The sequence below is a fragment of the Candoia aspera genome, chromosome 2 (genome assembly GCF_035149785.1).
Source record: "Candoia aspera isolate rCanAsp1 chromosome 2, rCanAsp1.hap2, whole genome shotgun sequence".
Classification (NCBI taxonomy): Eukaryota; Metazoa; Chordata; class Lepidosauria; order Squamata; family Boidae; genus Candoia; species Candoia aspera.
In genome coordinates this window covers 99,657,207-99,677,940 of record NC_086154.1, presented here as the reverse complement: position 1 = coordinate 99,677,940, position 20,734 = coordinate 99,657,207, and the positions used below count along the sequence as shown (strand labels likewise).

General features: G+C 47.2%; 1 protein-coding gene across 2 annotated transcripts; it reads left to right on the top strand.

Moving 5' to 3' along the window:
* The first annotated feature begins 2,199 nt into the window (after positions 1-2,199).
* WDR45B (WD repeat domain 45B) lies at positions 2,200-20,734 on the top strand. 2 transcript variants are annotated; one of them, XM_063292571.1, is made up of 10 exons: positions 2,200-2,516; positions 12,443-12,517; positions 13,005-13,106; positions 13,778-13,865; positions 14,223-14,317; positions 14,816-15,006; positions 17,120-17,205; positions 17,511-17,612; positions 19,099-19,220; positions 19,496-20,734. In XM_063292571.1, the coding sequence occupies exons 1-10, from the start codon at positions 2,315-2,317 to the stop codon at positions 19,600-19,602; spliced, it is 1,170 nt and encodes a 389-aa protein (XP_063148641.1). In that variant the 5' UTR covers positions 2,200-2,314; the 3' UTR covers positions 19,603-20,734. The 2 variants fall into 2 exon arrangements, with proteins under 2 accessions (XP_063148641.1, XP_063148642.1); XM_063292572.1 differs by lacking the exon at positions 2,200-2,516 and adding an exon at positions 2,938-3,008.

The following is a 20,734-nucleotide window of genomic DNA, read 5'->3' as shown; positions in this document are numbered from 1 at the left end:
TTTCTGGAGAAGTCTAAAATGCTGGAAAAGGTGGAAGGAAAGAGAAGAGGACAAACCAGCAGCAATGTGTATGGACTTAATTACAAGGGCAAGGGGAGAATAAACATAATTCAATAATTTTAAATAGAAAATAAGTGTAGTTCTTTAATGTTTCCCAGGAGGAGATCTGAAGTTTCAAAACAAGATACAGATGCAAGCCCCAAATCAAACTGGGTGTGCTCAATCCAAAAAATGTTTTTTTCTTCCTAGTGGATGCAGGGTCCACTTTTTTTGGATCAGCCGAATGTTGATCCATTGGTTGTGAAATGAAGCATAGTGTTCTGAATAATCAGAATAAAGTTCAAATTTAATCTTCAGGTTCATGCACCTGTCTAAGTTCAGCATAGATGGGCAGTGGCAAAATTTGAAAAATAAATAAATAAATAAATATTTTCTACCATCCCACACTGGTCACCCATGGTTTTGAAGTTAGAGTTCCAGTGGCACCAAAGAATTGGGGTGGATGGGGCAGGTAATTTATTACTGAAGTACTGTATATCAGAAAGTAATTCCTATCTAATTGGACTATTTGTGGTCCAAAAGACTTTGACATCACCTTCCTCCTGGAAATCCTAGGGATTCAAAATGAAAATTTCAGGATGCAAAATGTGCTCTTATGCTGAGCCAATCCTTTGGGTGGGTGCTTGACAAGGGCTATGGTAAGGAAAGCTGTCGTAAGAATGTCACTCCTATTTTTTGAAAAAGCGTCCCTTTCCAAATGTTTAAGCCAGTCTAATATTGGAACTAAATTCTTTCCTGATTCAGCTTGAAAAATCCACATTCACCACATGAAAAGTTAACAATGTGGGCACCTTCCTTGGTGCCCACCAAACATCTGTCCCCCTCACTTTAATGAATTTAAAATTATTTTGAAATCAGCAAAGCGCTGACCTATAGCATCATCTTAATTTACAAGGATGCAACTGAGGATTCTTGACATTCTTAGAAAATGAAATGGGGCCCAGCTCCAAAGAAAAAAATACAGAGATTGGCCAGGGTGGTAGAGAACATCCTAGAAAAACAGGTGAGAAAGCAGGGAGCAACACCCCTTCCTAGAAAATGATTATTCTGTGACCAAGTCATATCCCTCAGGGCAACCATTCCCTAAGTAAGCAAATGCACCCCAGCTGCTAACTTAGGAGAGCATTCACAGCATGCTCCCGCAATTCCAAAAGTGACCCTGTCCCCAAAAGATTGCCCTGCCAAAGATAATGCAAAGACCTCATCTTATTCCTCCATGCTCCTAACTGTGCTAACTCTGGATGAAGAAAATGCGGAGGAGGAAAAGAATAAAACCCTCCTAAGAATTCAGTCACAGATGCAACTCCAGAATAAAAATTACAATATGGTCTTTATACAGTAAATTCAGCTAAACAAGCAAGGTATTGTCACTTATTAGGCTCGAAGAATTTCCACCTAATGAGAGTAGCCAATGTAGCTTCTATTGATCACCATTTATGTCGTTTAGTTCCTCTCCCCCGCCCCGCTATCCTCTGAAAGCGCACGGGGAAAGAAATCCGGTGCCTTCAGTAAAACTCACTCCTAGGTCGTTACCTAGGGCTGAAAACATTAGGTGCTTTGGAGGAACGGGGTCGAGTAAATAATGGGGCCAACCCCCCTCAATGTTTATCCATAAGCAATTTCCCCCCAAATTCTTGGGTTTATTTCCTCAATCTTGATTGGATTGGAACTTAAGATATATATGGCACAAATCTGAATAAAATGTGCGCACACTTTTACACGCGCATGCATGACAATTGGAAAACTGGGTTTATTTCAATTTCCAAGAAGACAATTAATTCCTCCTCAGATCACCTCAGTTCCTCGGCAGTGTCGCAGTGCAGCAGCACTGAACTGGCGAGGTCTTACCGCCCACTCCGTCACTCTCCAAAGTCTTACCTATTTTGTAAGGGCAAGGGGGAACACAAAACCGATGCAAGCAGAGTGGCGGTTCGGCTGACTATGATCTTGGATTTTTCCAGTATAATTCTAAGTAACTTTACTCAACAGTAGAAACAGAGCATTGAGCGGGATTACGCTCACGAAAGTAGACTCAGCCGTAAACATCCGAAACCCGCGAGCATCGAAATCCAAGCATTAAGTAGCTCGGCGCTCAGCTGGGTGGGCTTCCTTCATCGATGTGTTCTGCAATCGGGGAGCGATTGTAAATTGGCCGGAGCCTACAGTACCGTAGTACAGTACAGTACAGATCTGGGAGAAGCCGCCGCCGCTCGACAGCTAGGTGCTCCTCCAGCAGGCCAAGGAAAGCTGTTCGATGCGCTCTGCGCTCTGCGCTCGGGCTGCCCCTGATCTAGTCCGGAAGGAACCGTGGCGCCGCCGCCGCCAACCCTCGGCCGATGGTGTGAGCGACCCCCTTCCCAGGCCGCGGCCTCTCCCAGCGTCCGGCGCCATGAACCTGCTCCCCGTTAATCCGCACGGGAATGGGTTGCTCTTTGCCGGCTTCAACCAGGACCACGGTAGGGATCTCACGGGGCGGGTGGTCGTCTGCTTGCCTGCCTGGCTGCCTGGCTGCCTTCGCCGCCGCCCGTTTCAGGCGTTTGCGGGCACGGAAGCTCATGCCTGCTCGTTTCCTTTTCCTTCTCCCCCGGTTCTTCGCTTCAGCCCGTCCAGGGAAGAGTGTCGGTCGCTAGCTCAGTTTCCTAGGAGGAGGCAGCGAGAGGCGGGAAGCGGGTGTTGCGCTGTGGCCCCGGCAGAGAAGTATAGAGTCGCCTTTTTCGGTCTTCGTCACGTACTTTGCTGCCCTGCAGGCGTCCGGCCCCTTCGATCGTTGCCTGGCGTGGGCAAATACTTTGCCTTCCGCCGTTTCTTTCGCTCTTTTCCTGTTTGGGGCAGGTGCTGGCTGCGTTTTGACGACACCGGTGCTTAATTTAACTATGATCTGCTCAATCCAGTTTTCTGGACTCGCCAGACACGCGAGGCTGAAAAGCAGTTGACCAGTCTGTGGTTCGGTGAGAGCGCCCTAGGAGCAGAGAAGGTTTTATTGAATAGAGCAGGCCAGGTCCCCATCTCTGAAGCTTTCAGAGGCTAATTCGAAGTAGGGGAGTCCGCAGGAAGGAAGCCGGGGGTTAGCAGAGCTGTTAGATTTACTGTGAAGATTCCCACCCCTATATAACAGCAGGGCTGCAGCCTTGTTATCTTCAGATTTCTATGTAGTTTTGTGTCCTCCCAAGATAAATAAGCTTTTACAAGGCAGAAATATTGCCATAGGCCAGGCCTGGCTTTTGCTGTTTAAGAAATTATATATACAGTATTGAACTCCCTATTGGCACATGTTTGCTGGGCTTAGTCCTCACTTTTGCTTTTTCTACAGCAGATCTGTATTTTAGCTGTTTTCATTTGTAAATAGATACCAATCCTGAACCTACAGCTCTTCCTGAATATAGCACTAGTCTCTTCCTTATGGCCAAGTTAAAGTGCTATCCATTGATCCTTGAGCCAGCAAAAAAGTATGCTGGCCTAAAATGTGCTGCTTCTGTGTCCGATCCCTATTCTGCAACATTAAGAAAGCTAGTGAATGGTACTATCTTCACTTACTGCAGGGCAAGCTAAGAAAAGATTCATGGATCTGTTGACTTTGTTTCTCCTCCCCTTGAGATTTACCCGCTGATGGAACCATAACTCCCCCTAACATGGGCAGGGTGAGTTTAGACATGCTCTGAATGGTGGGTTTAGCCACCACTTGTCAAGTTGTCCAACTAATAGGTGACAGGCACTAAGAGTGTGTCTGCAGCAGCCTTTCTCAACCTTTTGACCCTGGAGAACCCTTGAAATATTTTTCAGGCCTCGGGGAACACCTACACATTCAGGCTCAAATATAGGCCAGAAGTGACAAAATTATTATATTCGTTTCTTATGTAGGCCTGTATATATGCATTAACAGTGTTCTTAAACTAAAGATAAAGAATGAACCTTACTCTTTCATGTGAAGTTGCCCGAATTTGAAATAATTTTTAAAATAAATAATGGGAACCCCTAGTGACCTCTCACTGAACCCTGGGGTTCCACGGAACCCTGGTTGAGAAACCCTGGTCTGGAGTGAAGCAGAAGAGAGTTCTCCCAGTGTTGCTGCAGGCTTTTCTGAACATGGATATAGCATTGTTCTGAAAGGGCATTACAGTAAATCCTGTTCAAAAAGAACCTGGCTGGCAGATAACAAGCACAGAGGGGACATGCAGAAGAAGTGGGAGGAAGCAATCGATTAATAAGAAGCAAGCTCCATTCCTGACTAGTGCTGCAGGGGAATTGAAAGGAAGCAGAGGGATCAAGGAGTTCAGTTTGTTTCCTTGTTTCTTTTATTTGTATTGCTGCCTACTTGGCAAACTACTCAAGGTGGCACAGAGGACAAATTAAAAGCACATTGTAACAGTAAAAGTAGAACTTAATAGCCAGCATGTACAAATGCCAGGAAATAGCCATGGAGAACACATGTGTTAGGGTAGATTTCTGGAATCATTCAATTCTGATTGGTTTACTTGTGAAAATGACAGTAACCATGAGGGATCTGCAAAAAGTTCTATGTACAAACCATTCCATTCACAGAAGAGCTGATTTCAGATTGCCCCTACCTGAACTGAAACACAAGTGTATATGAAATCAAACAGGATTTGTTTGTCCTGATATAGACCAAAACATAGTTGTTCTGGGCAGATTAGTTTGGGGTGTAGGGAAATCAAGAATATGGATGGCTAAAAGAAGTAGGGGAAGGAAAACACCAAGAAGATGCAATGTACTATATTGGGAACTAGTTCCTTGCAGCTGAGACCATTCCAGTAAAGAGCAGAAGCACAGTTGTTGCAACAGGGAAGGAAAAGAAGGCACTGGAAAGATTGAAGTGCCTGGGCCTGCCAGTGAGTTATGCGGCGCTGGGAATTAAATGAAGGGAGGAAAAATGTGTTGGGAAGATTATCTGTCTGTCTGTCTGTGTAGCTGCTGAGGGGGGACAAGGGTTGACACACATCAGCTTTACCTTATGACCTGTAAAGTCAAAGGCATTCCTCCAGATTTTCTGTCGTCTGCATATCAAAACAACCAAACTGTTCTGAGTTTTGGTTCTGCTAAATTGCAACCAGTCTGAAAGGGTTTGGCTGTACCTCCAGAATGCAATGGTTTCTTCTGGGTTTAAGCCAAAACATATTTCTAATTTTGTGTATACCTGTCATGAGTGCCGTTGAGCTAAAGTCATCAGCGCAATGGCACTCATGACAATGACAAGGAAATAGGTGAAGGGGTACAAGTTAAGTAGCCATCAACCTACAACGACTAACGGCCAACAAACAATAGCCAAATGAATCACGGAGCCACCCAAACCATCAGCGGCAATACAACGGGGATCGCCCAGCTGAAAGCAATCAGCAGAAGAATGGAAACCTGACGATGGGCGATCCCGGAAACCCTCACCCACCGGCAGGGCAACGCATGGGACAAAGGGGGGTGACGTGACCGTGAGCGAGGGGGCGCTGACCGGCGCGGGGTATTTAAACCCCGCACCGGCGCGCTCCTGTCACTCTCAGCTTTTTTCTACCAACGCTGTACCTGCCCTGCAATAAACCAGAGCCTGATTCGCAAACCAGTGTCTGATTGTTATTCAGGGGGAGGCAGCGCATGACATAAAGCTGAGAGTCATAAACTCAGCCTCGCCGAGCCCCACCGGACGACAACGAGCCGCGGGAGGAGTAGACGGCGAGAAGACCAGCAAGATGAGGCCGGAACGGCGCGGGCAAGGAGGGCGAGCCGCGCGGCAAGAGACAGAGGAGGACCGACCAAGGCCAGAGGCACCGCGAACTCCCGGAGCCATGGACGCCCACCCAACCCGACCCGAGCCTCAGCTCCAACCCCAAGGGGAGATGGCGACGGAGGCAACCCGACCGCGGGAGGGAGCAGCACGACTTCCGAAACCAGCGGAGGACCCCGCGCCCCACATCGCACCCCAGCAACGGGCGTGGAGCGACAGCCCCACGGCGCTCGACACGGAGGAGGACGACGGACACACCCATCAGACGGCGGAGGAAGCGGACCCGCGGCAGAGGGACGATGAACCCCGCCGGCAACCCACCCCCGAGGACGCGCCAACGGAACCGGCCCCAGCGGCGGCGCGGGCTGTGGACGAGGAGGCACGAGCTGAACTCGCGGCCATGCGGGCTCAGCTGACGGAACTCCGGACCATGCTCCAGGCGCTTATGCCCCCCGCGCCACCCAACGACGTCCCCGCACAAGCCCACACCCCGAGCGAAGCATCGAACCCACACGGGCCAGCGGAGGGCCAGCAGACGGCACAGGCGGCCGACACCACACCCCGAGAAGCGAGAGGCGGGGCCGCACAAAACGCCCGGGCCCCAAAGGACTTCCCCATCTTCTTCGATGGGACCCCCACAAAACTCTCGTTTTTTGTGACCAACGCTAGGGAGTTCATGGGGAGGCACGGACACTCCTATGACTCCGAGGCCGACAAGATCGCCGCCGTGGCGATCAAACTCCAAGACAGGGCGGCGGACTGGTACGTCCAACTGTACGAGTCCAGCTCCCCCGCCCTCGCCACCTTCCCTGCTTTCATCAAAGAGATGAAAGACTACTTCGAAGACCCCCTAGCCAAAGTGCGGGCGAAAAGCGCACTCCAAAGACTTAAACAGGGCACCCGCACGGTCCCTGACTACGCCCTGGAGTTCAAAGCCCTCGCGGGGAAGGTCAGCGACTGGTCCGAGACCACCCTGCTGGAAATCTTCAAAAGGGGGCTCAACCGCGACGTTCTCCAATGGGCCCTCTACCGCGACGACCCAGAAACGTTACACGGGTGGATCCACCTCGCGGGGAAAGCCGAACACGCGCACCGCACCTTCCTCATGACAACCACGGAAGACACAAACGATGCCGGGAAAAAGGTACCCGCACCACACGGGGGGATGGCCGGCCCCATATACCCTAAAAAGAAGTTCAACCGGGAGCCCTGCGGGAGGTGTGGCAAATTAGGGCACAAGACGGCGGATTGCTTCGCCAACCGACCGCCGACCAGCGCGCCCAAGCCCACCCCGAAAATTAGCCCCAAACCACCCAACCCGGGGCCGCCGCCTCACCGCCGAATGACCGTGGCCACAGCGACACCGAAAGAGAGCTGGGACGCTTACTGGGGGGAAGAGGACAATACCGACCCCGACCAGCCGGCGGGAAATGCTCCCCGCCTGCTCTGAGACGCGTGGCGAGGCAGGCGGTGGGACAGCAACGCGGACCACCTCAACGAAACGACAAAAGCTCCGTAATATTGGCAGCAATTCAACTCTCTACCGGAAACGGAGCCACCACGGCCGCGGCACTAGTGGACTCGGGGTGCTCAAAAAACCTCATCCACCCCGACCTAGTCGCCAAACTCGACCTCCGCTGCTTCCCCCTCCCCACGCCGCTGGCATTCCACCAGCTGGACGGCTCTACAGCGGGAGGGAAACCAGCCACGCTACAAACCGAGCCGGTCACCCTGCAAATGGGCACTCACACTGAGCGCACATCGTTCGTAGTCACGCACATCGGACGGCCCATTGCAGTCCTGGGGATGCCATGGCTCGCGAAAAACAACCCGCGGATCAACTGGGCGACCCGCACCTTCACATTCGGCGACGGCGAGTATCGAGCACCAGTTCCAGCCGGCAAAAGCAACCCCACGGTAGGACGAGCGGAGGCGACCACACAAGACAACGCCGCTAACCCAGCAGACCTACCAGAACAATACGCCGACTTCTCCGAGGTCTTCAGAGAGGCAGAGGCTGACCAACTACCCCCCCACCGCAAGACGGATTGCCGGATCGACCTACTGCCCGACGTCCCCTTACCTCGACCAAAAATCTATTCGATGACCCCGAAGGAGATGGCAACCCTCCGGGAGTTCATCGATAAAAACCTAGACAGGGGATTCATAGAGCCAGCATGCTCACCGGTCGGAGCCCCCGTCTTATTCCGGGAGAAGAAAGACGGGACCCTACGGCTCTGTACCGACTACCGGGGCCTAAACGCGGCTTCCCTGTCCAACAAATATCCCTTACCCCTGGTGAAGGACATGCTCGCCCACCTATCCACGGGCAAAGTCTTTTCCAAATTGGACCTTCGCGAGGCGTACTATCGCATCCGAATCAGGGAGGGGGACGAATGGAAGACGGCGTTTAACTGCCCCCTAGGCGCTTTCCAGTACAAGGTACTGCCCTTCGGACTCGCGGGGGCCCCTGGGGTGTTCATGCAGCTCATCAATGAGGTACTGCATGAACATCTGTTTAAAGGGGTCCTGGTCTACATCGACGACGTCCTTATTTACACAAAAACACACGAGGAACACGTAACCTTAGTCAGGCAAGTCCTCGACAAGCTCAGAAGGGCGCAGCTCTATGCGAAGCCTACAAAGTGCGAGTTTCACAAAGAGCGCCTAGACTATTTGGGGTATCGAATCTCCGGGGACGGCATCGAAATGGACCCCGCAAAAGTCGAAGCGGTGCTAAACTGGGAGCGGCCCCGCAACAGACGGCAACTACAGAGCTTCCTGGGATTCGCGAATTTCTACAGGTCATTCGCCCGGGGGTTCGCTGAGATAGCCCTCCCCTTAACGGACCTCCTCAAAACCAAAGGGGTGGGGGACACCCGACGCGCCAAGAACCCAGGCACAGTGCTGAATTGGACTCCCGCGTGCCAGACCGCATTCGACAAGCTGAAAGCGCTGTTCACTACGGAGCCAATCCTCGCGCACCCGGACCCAGAACGGCCGTTCGTGGTCCAAGCCGACGCCTCAGACTTCTCCCTGGGAGCCATCCTACTACAGAAAGACTCCACGGGGCTCCTGAAACCATGCGCCTACCTGTCAAGGAAGTTCTCCGAGACAGAGAGGCGATGGCACGTCTGGGAGAAAGAAGCCTTCGCGGTGAAATCGGCACTAGAGACATGGCGACACCTACTCGAGGGAGCCACCCAACCATTCGAGGTCTGGACGGACCACCGGAACCTCGAGGCCCTACGAACGCCTAGACGCCTTAGCCCAAAACAGGTCCGATGGGCCCAATTCTTCAGCCGCTTTGATTTCCAGCTGAAGTTCATGCCGGGCAAGAAGAACTTCCTGGCCGACGCCCTCTCCCGACTGCCCCAAGACGAAGAGCCCGCCCCAGACACCATTGGGACGGTCCTATCCGCCTCGCAACTGGGGATGGCCGTGACCACCCGAAGCGGCGCACGGAGGCAGCTCGACGCTACGGCGCAGCCGACGGCGGGACAACCGGCGACGGAAAGAAGCCAACCGCAACTACCAGGGGGAATGCGCACGGACCTCGCCGCCGCCCTCAAAACCGACCCCTGGTTCCTGGCGAACCCCGACAAGGTAACGATGGCGCAAGACCTGGCATGGGGGGAAGGCAGAATCTACGTCCCGGACTCGCAGCGCCAGGCGATCTTGCATAGGTCACACGACGCCAAGCAAGCGGGACACTTTGGGTTCCTCAAGACCCTACACCTAACACGGCGCCAATTCTGGTGGCCCGCGCTCAGGCGAGACGTAAAAACCTACGTGGCGTCCTGCCCAACGTGCGCTAGGGCCAAACGGGCACCAGGCAAACCCGCGGGGCTATTGCAACGGGTGGCAGAACCCTCCCGCCCATGGGAGGAAATCTCTATGGATTTTATAGTGGACCTCCCACCCAGCCAGAAGAAAACGGCCATTTGGGTGGTGAAGGACTACTTCTCAAAGCAGGCCCACTTCATCCCCTGCACGTCGGTCCCATCCTCACAACAACTAGCCAAACTCTTCCTCATCCACGTGTACAGGCTACACGGATGTCCCGCACGTGTGGTGACCGACAGGGGCACACAGTTCACCTCCAAATTCTGGCGGGCCTTCCTGAAGCTGACGGGGACCCAACAGGCCCTATCTACGGCTTGGCATCCGCAGACGGACGGAGCCACTGAGGTTCTTAATGCCACCTTAGAGCAATTTATACGATCATATACGAACTACCACCAAGACGACTGGGCTGAACTGCTCCCGTTCGCCGAAGTCGCATACAACAACGCCGTCCACACGAGCACGGGGAAAACTCCGTTCGAAGTAGTCTCGGGGCGCGACTTCGTCCCCATACCGGAGCTACCTCAACCCCCGGAACCACAGGTGGACGCCAGCGACTGGGGACGGAAGATCGCGGAAGCATGGCCAGTAATCACGGCGGCGCTGAAGGAGGCACAGGCTGCTTACAAAGAGCAGGCCGACAAGCACCGGCGCCAACAACCGACGTTCCAGGCGGGGGATATGGCCTATCTATCCACCAAGTTCCTAAAGTCAACCCAACCCTCGAAAAAACTGGGGCCTAAGTACATCGGGCCGTTCCGAGTCACGCAAATAGTGAACCCGGTAGCAATACGCTTGGACCTGCCACACAACCTCCGGAGGCTCCACCCGGTGTTCCACACCAGCCTCCTAAAACCGGCAACCACCTCCCGATGGCACCCAAGCACGCCACAGCCCGCACCACTTATGATCGACGGGCAACACCACTTCGAGATAAGGGACATCCTCGACTCCCGCAAGCAACGAGGAACTCTACACTATCTGGTCAGGTGGAAACACTTCCCCCACCCGGAATGGGTGGCGGCGCACAACGTTAACGCGCCTGACCTGACCAGAGCATTTCACCGGGCATACCCCGACAAACCGCAACCAAGGTCAGCAAAACCAAACCCCCCCCCGCAGGCCTCCCCCCGCCTCCCGTGCCCCAAGGGAAAGGGCCCCCCCCAAGCCCGCGACTTGGGTGGACCTTCCCCCCCCGGGACTCACTCCCCCCGCCCCGGGCCCACGGGGTGGTGACAAACGATCGCCAGCACCCTCCCCCCGCCCCCCGGCCGCGGGGGAGTGGCAAGCAAGTCAACAGGGCAACCTGGGGGCAACGCCCAGGAGACACAACAAAGGCGACGCACTCTAAATAAGAAAAGAAGGGCCCTACCTGGAGCTGAGAAGCACCCGACCAGCCACGCCTCTCGCCTCGCCGAACTGAGCCAAACAAACAGGGTGTGGTTGGAGCATGCGCACGCCAGGTCAGAACCCGAGCATGCGCACCATGGACACACCCTGGGAAGGCACGTGGTAGAGGGAGGAGCAAAGGGAGGGGCGACAACTACTCCGGCGGGAACTTTGAAAAAAAAAAAAAAAAATGTGGCGTTTTGACAGCTCCACGGGGAAAACCCAGAAACCCGAGGGAGAACACTATTCGGAAAGGGGGCAGTATGTCATGAGTGCCGTTGAGCTAAAGTCATCAGCACAATGGCACTCATGACAATGACAAGGAAATAGGTGAAGGGGTACAAGTTAAGTAGCCATCAACCTACAACGACTAACGGCCAACAAACAATAGCCAAATGAATCACGGAGCCACCCAAACCATCAGCGGCAATACAACGGGGATCGCCCAGCTGAAAGCAATCAGCAGAAGAATGGAAACCTGACGATGGGCGATCCCGGAAACCCTCACCCACCGGCAGGGCAACGCATGGGACAAAGGGGGGTGACGTGACCGTGAGCGAGGGGGCGCTGACCGGCGCGGGGTATTTAAACCCCGCACCGGCGCGCTCCTGTCACTCTCAGCTTTTTTCTACCAACGCTGTACCTGCCCTGCAATAAACCAGAGCCTGATTCGCAAACCAGTGTCTGATTGTTATTCAGGGGGAGGCAGCGCATGACAATACCCCTAATTATCACCATGGTACCTATGAAATAGGCAAAATGGTGCCTCCTCAATCAAAAAGGGGAGAATACATTTTTTATTTTTTATTTTTTTTTTTTATTTATTATCCTGCCTTTATTATTTTTATAAATGACTCAGAGCAGCAAACATACCAAATACTCCTCCTCCTGTTTTCCCCACAACAACAACCCTGTGAGGTGAGTTGGGCTGAGAGAGAGTGACTGGCCCAAGATCACCCAGCCGGCTTTCATGCCTAAGGCGGGACTAGAACTCACGATCTCCTGGTTTCTAGCCTGTTGCCTTAACCACTAGACCAAACTGGCTCTAATGTAACATAATATATATTATAACAATATAACATAACCTACCAATATAACATAACCATGGTGGTCTGTTTCCTGGTTTAAATTGGTCAGTTGTGCAACACTGGACTAGTGCTCTTTCAAAAGAGTACTAAATCCATGTTTGAAAAAGAGGACTATTCTACCAGGATTATCTAGTCTAGTTAGCAGCCGTACATCAGGGTTATGGCTGGAGGTCTTTCTCAACCCTTGCTTACTAGATGCTTTATTACAAAAATTGCAGGTAATAAACCTATATTTTTCTGGATGCAAAGTATATGCTTTAGTGTGACATGATTCCTCCATTGATAACACAGAGCATTTATGCCTATATTGGCAATCCTTTTTTTTTAGGATGCTTTGCATGTGGAATGGAAAATGGATTTAGAGTGTTTAATGCAGATCCACTCAAAGAGAAGGAGAAACAAGGTGAGACTGTTCCTCCATATCCATTACTGCTTTTCAATTCTAAATAACCCATTGGCAGTATGATCTTGTGCCTGGTAGTTTTGAAGTAAATCCAAATAAATTTATTGTATTCTGCTCCCAAGTAACTTTGTATAGGATTATAGCCTTAAAATAAAATACTTGATTGCCTGAATTTCACAGGGAATTCTAAAACTTGGGGACAGTTCACATTAACTGTCTTGTGGCAGTATTGTTTCCTGACCCATAATAGTTGTCCATAATGTATAACCAGAAGGAAACCTTTGAGCACACTAGGTAAAGAGAGAGAGGAAAAAACATTTTCTCGGAATGAGGCAGGCAAAAGTGTAAAGAGTACTGCATATACAGTAAGTCCACATGCAATGTTAAGTCTGAAAAGAAATTCCCTTTGATCTACACATATATTCTAACAGTAAATTTTGCATTGAATGTTTGATTTTATACCTATTCTTCTTGCCCTGCCCCCCAGAATTTCTAGAAGGAGGTGTCGGCCATGTTGAAATGTTGTTTCGCTGCAATTACTTAGCTTTGGTTGGTGGAGGGAAAAAGCCAAAGTATCCACCTAATAAAGGTATAGTATTGATTATTAAATAGTGTTTTTATGTTTAGGTTCAGCCTAAATATTGCCACAATGCTTTAAGTGAATTTGTATTCATCTCTTGCGTAGTTATAAGTTGAACAAATATGAGTGCAGTTCTTACCTTTTTAGAAGGGGACAGTGAGAAATCATCTTGAAAGCAGTTACTTGTTAGAGCAGACTCTGGTCTGTTATGCTTCCTATTTAGGACTATTTATGTTATTCCACAATATTGCATCTCCTCTCAATAGGAGTATCATACAATACTGTAAAGTGGCACCATCTGGTTAGGGAGATAGATGGACTGCAGACAAGAGGAAAGATGGAAATAGGCTTCAGAATAGCACCTCTTAAGACTCGAGGTAGGAATAGCTCAAAGAAATTTGTAGTATCAAGGCTGGGGAACTTTGGGTTTTGCAGGAGTTGTTAGGAGTAATAGAAGTTGTAGTTTGTTTCCATTCTGGCTGGATCTCATGAAAGTTGGAGTCCAACAACATTTTGAGGGCTATCCCTGAATTAAAAAAGCATCTGTCCAAATTTGGGATATGAATCTTCTGTTGTACCTACATAATGCAATAATCAGGGATATAACTTCCTAATGGAGCTAGACTGTCAATGTTGAAGGTACTTGTTTTAAAACTAATAAGATACTTCCACTGCTGCAGTGATGATCTGGGATGATTTGAAAAAGAAGACAGTTATTGAAATAGAATTTTCCACAGAAGTCAAAGCTGTTAAGCTGCGAAGAGACAGGTAAGTGCTCTCAGTCTGTGGAACAGAAGGGTTGTTTTATTTATTTTTGTTTCAATTTGTTCCATTACTTGGATATTTTTAAGGAAGGAAAAGGCTGGGGGTTCACTATTTATTAACATACTGAATTATTTTGAATATGATGCAACAAAGGAAGGGATATGGTGCTGATGTACTTCAGCAAGCACAAATCAGTCTCAGCCTTACGGAACTTTTCTGGAAGAAAGATGCATGAGCTCCTGCTTTATGACCACTTCTGATATAGATTGAAATGGTTTTGAAAGCAAAAGGAAGAAAATTTGCCTAGGGTTCGGCATAATGCTTACTGGTAACCTGATGTCATTGCCTTTTCTCTTTCAGAATTGTCGTAGTTTTGGACTCTATGATTAAAGTTTTCACATTCACGCACAATCCTCACCAGTTACACGTCTTTGAAACTTGCTACAACCCTAAAGGTATGTGTTCCCCATTACAAAGAAGACACATTGTTTGTGTTCTGTTGGCGTTATGCTTGTGAAGATCAATTGATGCTGCCTATTTGGCATATCCTGTTTCCAAGAAAGCTTGGTATTTTCTAAGGCAAAGCAAATGCTCCATTACTGAGCTCAGTAAGGTATGCCATCCCCATTATGGAGTGGCATAGTTTAGGCAGCCATTTGTCTTTATCTTGGGGTTTGAAAAGCATTCTTTGGGAAAGTTCCATTATCATATGGCATTAAATGTTAATTCTGAAAGCTTATTACATAGTTACTAAAGTTTCTGGCTGCATTATAATGTCAATCTATATTATAAATGCAGATGTACTTTTTGCTGATCTTAAACTTAAAGTGTAGCTTATTTTGTGAAATGGCTCATTAGTCTGAGGACATTAAAACTTCTTTGGGTGGGATGGCTTGAGAGATATTGTAGTAAAAAAATAGCTGTTCTTCAACCCTTGCAATTGTTTATTTTAGGTCTTTGTGTCCTGTGTCCAAATAGTAATAATTCCCTACTTGCGTTCCCTGGAACACATACCGGACATGTGCAAATAGTAGACCTGGCAAATACTGAAAAGCCTCCAGTAGATATACCTGCTCATGAAGGAGTCTTGAGTTGTATAGCCCTAAATTTGCAGGGAACAAGAATTGCCACAGCATCAGAAAAAGTAAGCAAAATGTTTTGCTCTATGGTTAACTAGAGAGCTGCACAACGATCGTGAATGCCTTCATACTAATTTTGAATAGTGTCTTGATAAGGGTCTGTGTGTCATTTTTAGTACTTAGTTTTACATTTTTAGTGTTGAAGAAACAGAAAATCAAGTTCTAGGGAATCTCTCCAGGTTATGGTAAATTGATAAGAGTGCCCAACTCCCAATTGGTAGCTATTTTTAGGTCTAAATTAAATTGTAATTGATTTGGAGTGGCTTGGTTGTATTCTTTGTGTATGTTAGTTATCCAGGTGATTCTATCATTACCGAGCTACAGTTCTGCATTGGCTGAAGGTAGCAAACCTTCAAACTTGGTGTATTCTTCCCTGTTCTACAAAATGTGCTATTTATCTTATGCAGGGAGTGGGGCTATATCAGTTTAGAACTTCATTTCATGAAAATCTTGACGTTTAAAGCCAATTTCGTCTATGTCATTCATGTAGCAATGTGTGTGTTTCTTGTAAGCAGTTGTCAAAGAATGCTGTTAGTTTCTGCTCATGTAAGCCTTTTATCCTACTGCCTCTTTATTTCTTTCCTACTCTGTGGAATGTGTCTATGTTTACTGTAGATAAACCCAGACACAGGTATATGTGCATATACACACACATGCAAGTTAAATGGAATAGATTGGTCTAGTAATATACACTTTCTCATTGTTTCTCAAATAATTGCCTTCATGCTGAACCTACAGGTAGCCCTCGAATTACAGTGGCAATTGAGACTGTAATTTTGATCGCTAAATGATGTGGTCGTAAAGTGCAACATCACGTGATCGCATCGCTTAGCTACAGCAATCCCTGCAGTCCCTGTGCTGTCATTAAGCAAAGATTGTGGGTCATTAAGTGAGCATCTCCTTGCAACTTCCTGCTGGCTTCCAACAGCTAAAGTCAGTGGGGAAGCCAGCAAGAAGTTGCAAGTCCCAGGCAGTTCGCAAGCAGGTTGGCAGGCAAGTAAGTGGCTGCTGCCAGATGGGGGAGGTTGCACAAGGGTGAGCAACTGGCAGGGGAGGCATGGCACAAGCACATCAGGGCTTGGGCTGGCTGCTGCCTGGTGGGAGAGGGTGCGCAAGTGTCTAAAGAGAGTGTGCAAGTGGCCGAGGAGGTGCAGCGCAAGCACAGCAAGGCTTGGGGAGGGTGCACCGGTAGGGGAGACTTACCCAAGCAACTTACAACCTTTCCTGCCGGCTTCCCCATTGACTTTGCTTTTGGGAAGCCGGCAGGGAAGGTCACAAATCATGATCACATGACCGCAGGACACTGCAACCATTGTGTGAGCCGGTTGCCAAGCACCCGGATCACAATCAAGTGACTGCAGGTGTGCTGGGATGGTTGGAAGTTGTAACTTCAAATGGTTACTGAATGAGTGGTCATCAGCTGAGGACTACCTGTATACAGGTGAACTGGAAGGGAGTTCCAAGGATATCGAGTTGGATTGTAACTAGGGAAACCAAAATTTAATTTCCCAATTGAACATGGAGTTCCTTAAATGACTTGGGTCACTATCTGTCAGCCCAGACCACCTTCCAGAGTTTTGTTAATGAGGATAAAATGGAGGTGGCCTGTGTATATAGTACTGAAGTCTTTAGAGGAAACTCATAATATAATAGGTAAATGAAGTTAAGCATCAATCTGTTTTGATCAGTTTGACTAGGTCAGATGGTCACCAAATTTTGTGGTAATGGGTGAACTTGGAAAGTTGAGGGTGCCCCTCACAGATGTTTGACAAAGAGAGGGGTCTTGCCTGTTCACAGATGTCTGCTCTGAGGGTTTCTGACCAGTAACACAGTATCAGTTTTCCTTAAAGGCAAAAGCGAAATTCACCCATGAATCTAAATATACCTTAGAAATGGGGCCTGAGCTCTGAAATGCTTGTGAACTCAGTCTTCTGCTCCAACATCCATTTCACTGAAGTCAAAGTGGCAGTAAGAGGCAATGCAGGCAAGATTTATTTGTTGTGGGGAGCCAGAATATATGGCTATCAGGCAGGGTAGGTAAGCAGGTTAAAAAGATTTAAGAGTCTGCTGATTTAGTACTGCTTTCCACAACTTTAGAAATTGTTATTGCTTTTCAAGGGGACCCTTATAAGAATATTTGATACTTCATCTGGGCATTTAATTCAAGAGCTGCGCAGAGGATCTCAGGCTGCCAATATATACTGGTAAGTTTTGCTTTGCTGATTGTTTAGTAGAGGAGATTTGAGAATGCAGGACTGAAGGGAAAATTTTAACTGTGCAGAGAGAGCCTGTTTCTGTGACACTGAATGTAAACTATTTAAATATCACATCTTGCCACTTATGCTGTCTTAGCTTTTAAAAATATTTATTTATACAAAATTGTTACAGCTGCCCAATTCCAAAGGACCATTAGTTAAGTAATGTATATAAGCAGGATGTCTTTAAAAAGCAACTTGTTCCATGACAAACATAGGATAAAGAGATATGTTGTTTCTGACCTCTCCATTAGTATAAACTTCAACCAAGATGCTTCTCTTATCTGTGTATCAAGCGACCATGCCACAGTGCACATTTTTGCTGCAGAGGATCCCAAAAGGAATAAACAGTCAAGGTAAGAGGCTGGGTTTGGGTCTGTCAGGATTTATGCCTAGTCAGAAATGACTTAGAAGGTTTGATAGTGATTATTTGCCATGACAGTGAAGGAAAATCTTTATGCTGTCTCTTATCAGTTCACAAAAAGAAACTAAAAATATTCCCAGAAGGGAAGGCGTAGGAGGGCAGAAGAGCTTTTCAGTTTGAAGCTGTTCTGTTGCCTGCTGCACCTCACTTTCCAATGGAAGCAGTTCCTGAATATGCATTGTTTCTCTGAAAACGTATTTGCAATTCTATTTCATTTATAAAGGATTTAAGTATATTTCATCTTCCTTTCATCTCATTTGCCTTTATCAGAGGATTTCTGTGATAAGTATTCACAGAATACAGCTAAGTATTCTTAGCTGTAAATTCTGTGATTTCTCTAATCTTCTTAAAAACGTGCTCTTTTTCCTCTTCTTGATATTTTCCTGTATTTATTGACATTCTCGAGATCCTCCCATGTTCTTTCCTGATTGACATATTGGATGTCTGCTCTGAATCATCATGTATTCTTGTTGCCCAGAGCTTCATCTTTTCCCTTTCTTTGTCATTTGATTAAATTACATTCCCTTGAAGATTTAAAGTTCACAGTTTGTGTGTACTGTAATGCTAGCCTCAGCCTTGAATTTGGCTTTGCTGATCCAGTAATATATTTGCATAAGTTAAGGCTAATGCGACTTCTATGATGGTTTCTGGAGATGCCAGAAATTACATTCTGTTTGAATTGCTGGAATTTGCTGATTCTGGCTTGAACAGAAACTTCAGCTGCCCCAGATTGCTGATAGGGGATGGTTGTAGGAAATCTGGGCCTCTACACTTACAGCACTTTCATTGATTAGTAGCTACCAGTATGTTTCCTGATTCAAGTGAAAGTTCTAGTTATGGCATCATAAGCCATACACATACAGGTTCTCCCATTATCAACCTTCTCTCCATCCCTCTCTCATTCTGGTAATCAGAGAAATATCTTGATTTTTGTTTATTGTTGCATGTTATGCTGTGGACCACTAGGGCTCTGCAGCAATCCAGCTACAAAGAGAAAAGGTGATTCAGAGGACGTGTGGGTGCATACATGGACACCTATGAGCACCTCCTGAAACCGAAACCAACATTTTGTCCCATGTGGGCCCAGGAAAAGACAATCACTTTTTCCTCTTTGAATCTGGATTACTGCATGATCCTGGCTACTGTATGTGGTTAAGATTTTGGTATTAAGCCGATTTGTTCGCTGAAATTGAGCTGTTTCCTATCCTTGGTGATACGTTATTAACTGTGTACTTATGCGGTTTCCTTTTGTTTGCCAGACAAATTCCGCACCATTTATAGTTAAAAGTCAGGATGGTAGTTAAATAATCTTATACATCCAATAACTGAAATGACTGTAACTGTCAGCGGAACTACTTTACTTCTGTGCTTTCTTGACTTCAGTAGGTACTCAAGGAACATTTATTTTTGTTTCTTAGCTTAGCATCAGCCAGCTTCCTGCCCAAATATTTCAGTTCCAAATGGAGTTTTTCCAAGTTTCAAGTTCCTTCGGGCTCTCCCTGCATCTGTGCCTTTGGAACAGAGCCAAATTCTGTCTTAGGTAAGGATCCTGATATATTGTAGAGTAAAGTCCGAGATTCCAGTATAAAAAGCAGCTACGTGAACTATCAAGCTGCTGGGGCGGAGCAAACCATGCAATAAAATGGAGGTCAGTATAAATAATAATGAGAATTTAACCTGATGCTTGCTGATGCTTAATGCTGACGTGTCCTTCTTCTTAACACCTTACACTGCAGATGTGTGATTTCTGTAATTGTTTTCATAGTGACATGACAATTGCCCACTTGAAAAGCCTGTCTCTCTCTCTTTTCCTAGCGATCTGTGCAGATGGCAGCTACTACAAATTTTTATTCAATCAAAAAGGGGAATGCTCCAGGGATGTCTACGCTCAGTTCCTAGAAATGACCGATGACAACCTTTGACTGGACTGATGGGAGTATGGTTTGGTGGGGGGAGGTTATCAGAATCCCCTTCCCAATTCTTCTCCTGTTGAAGAGACAACCTCTAACTTACTAAGTTGATGGCGCTGTTCAAGATGGGATTGATCCGGTCAACAATTGGAACAAGGCAAAGGACTAATACGTTAGCTCTCCACAGTTGGTTTTAAGCATTACTTTCGGCAGCTGCTGTTCTTTTCCTCAAGTTTCAATATGAGGGTTCTCCCTGTTAAGTATCATGAAACGTAATACCTGCCATGTCATAAAATTGGAAAGAAGAGTTACTAGAGTTTTCATCAGTTGAAGACTCTTCAACAAGCAAGCTAATATATATTTTGGAGAGTTGGAAATGGTGTACCAGTCATTTATAGCAGCAGCTTTTGCCTTTACAGATATTGTTTCCTCCTAATTCCCAGAAAGAAACTGTAGAAAAGTTGCTCTGAGTTGCAATTACTCAAAAATAGAACAATCAAGTCTGTTTCCATATTGCTGTGAATAGGTATTTATTCATGTCATGTATCAGAGGTGCCAAATATTCTATAGCAACCAACATCAAGTGCTGTTAACTCAGTGATTCTATCAGGTAAGAACTGAGTGACAACAGAGAGGGCTTATAAGGCTGTTGTCTCTATCTAGGATGTAATCATTCCATATTATTAAAATCTAGTCCCTTGTGTTCTGATACTTAAGTTGGGGAAGAAAAGGGTTAATAACAGCTCTCTGTGATAAACAGCAGTTGCTGGACTCTGCTTCTATAGCCTCCAAGATTTACTCTTCTGTATTCAGAACACACTAATTTGCTGCCTCTTAGGTGATAAAGGGACATACCTAAATTTTCAAAACACTTGAAATGCAGGTATGTGGACACTTAATTTTAAATTGCCATCACCTCCTTACAGCACAGTTTCAATTATTAATGTCTTTCATTTACACACATGCTTCAAAATTTATTGAAGGCTTAGTGCATTCAGTTGTAAAGTATCCAAACTTTTCACTTAATTAAAACCTATACTCAAATGTGGGTTTGCATGTTGCTTTTAAATGTGAACTTAATCATGAAAGTTATTTTGCACATCTTTTGTAATATTCTTTAATTAAAAGTGACTAATTTACTGTA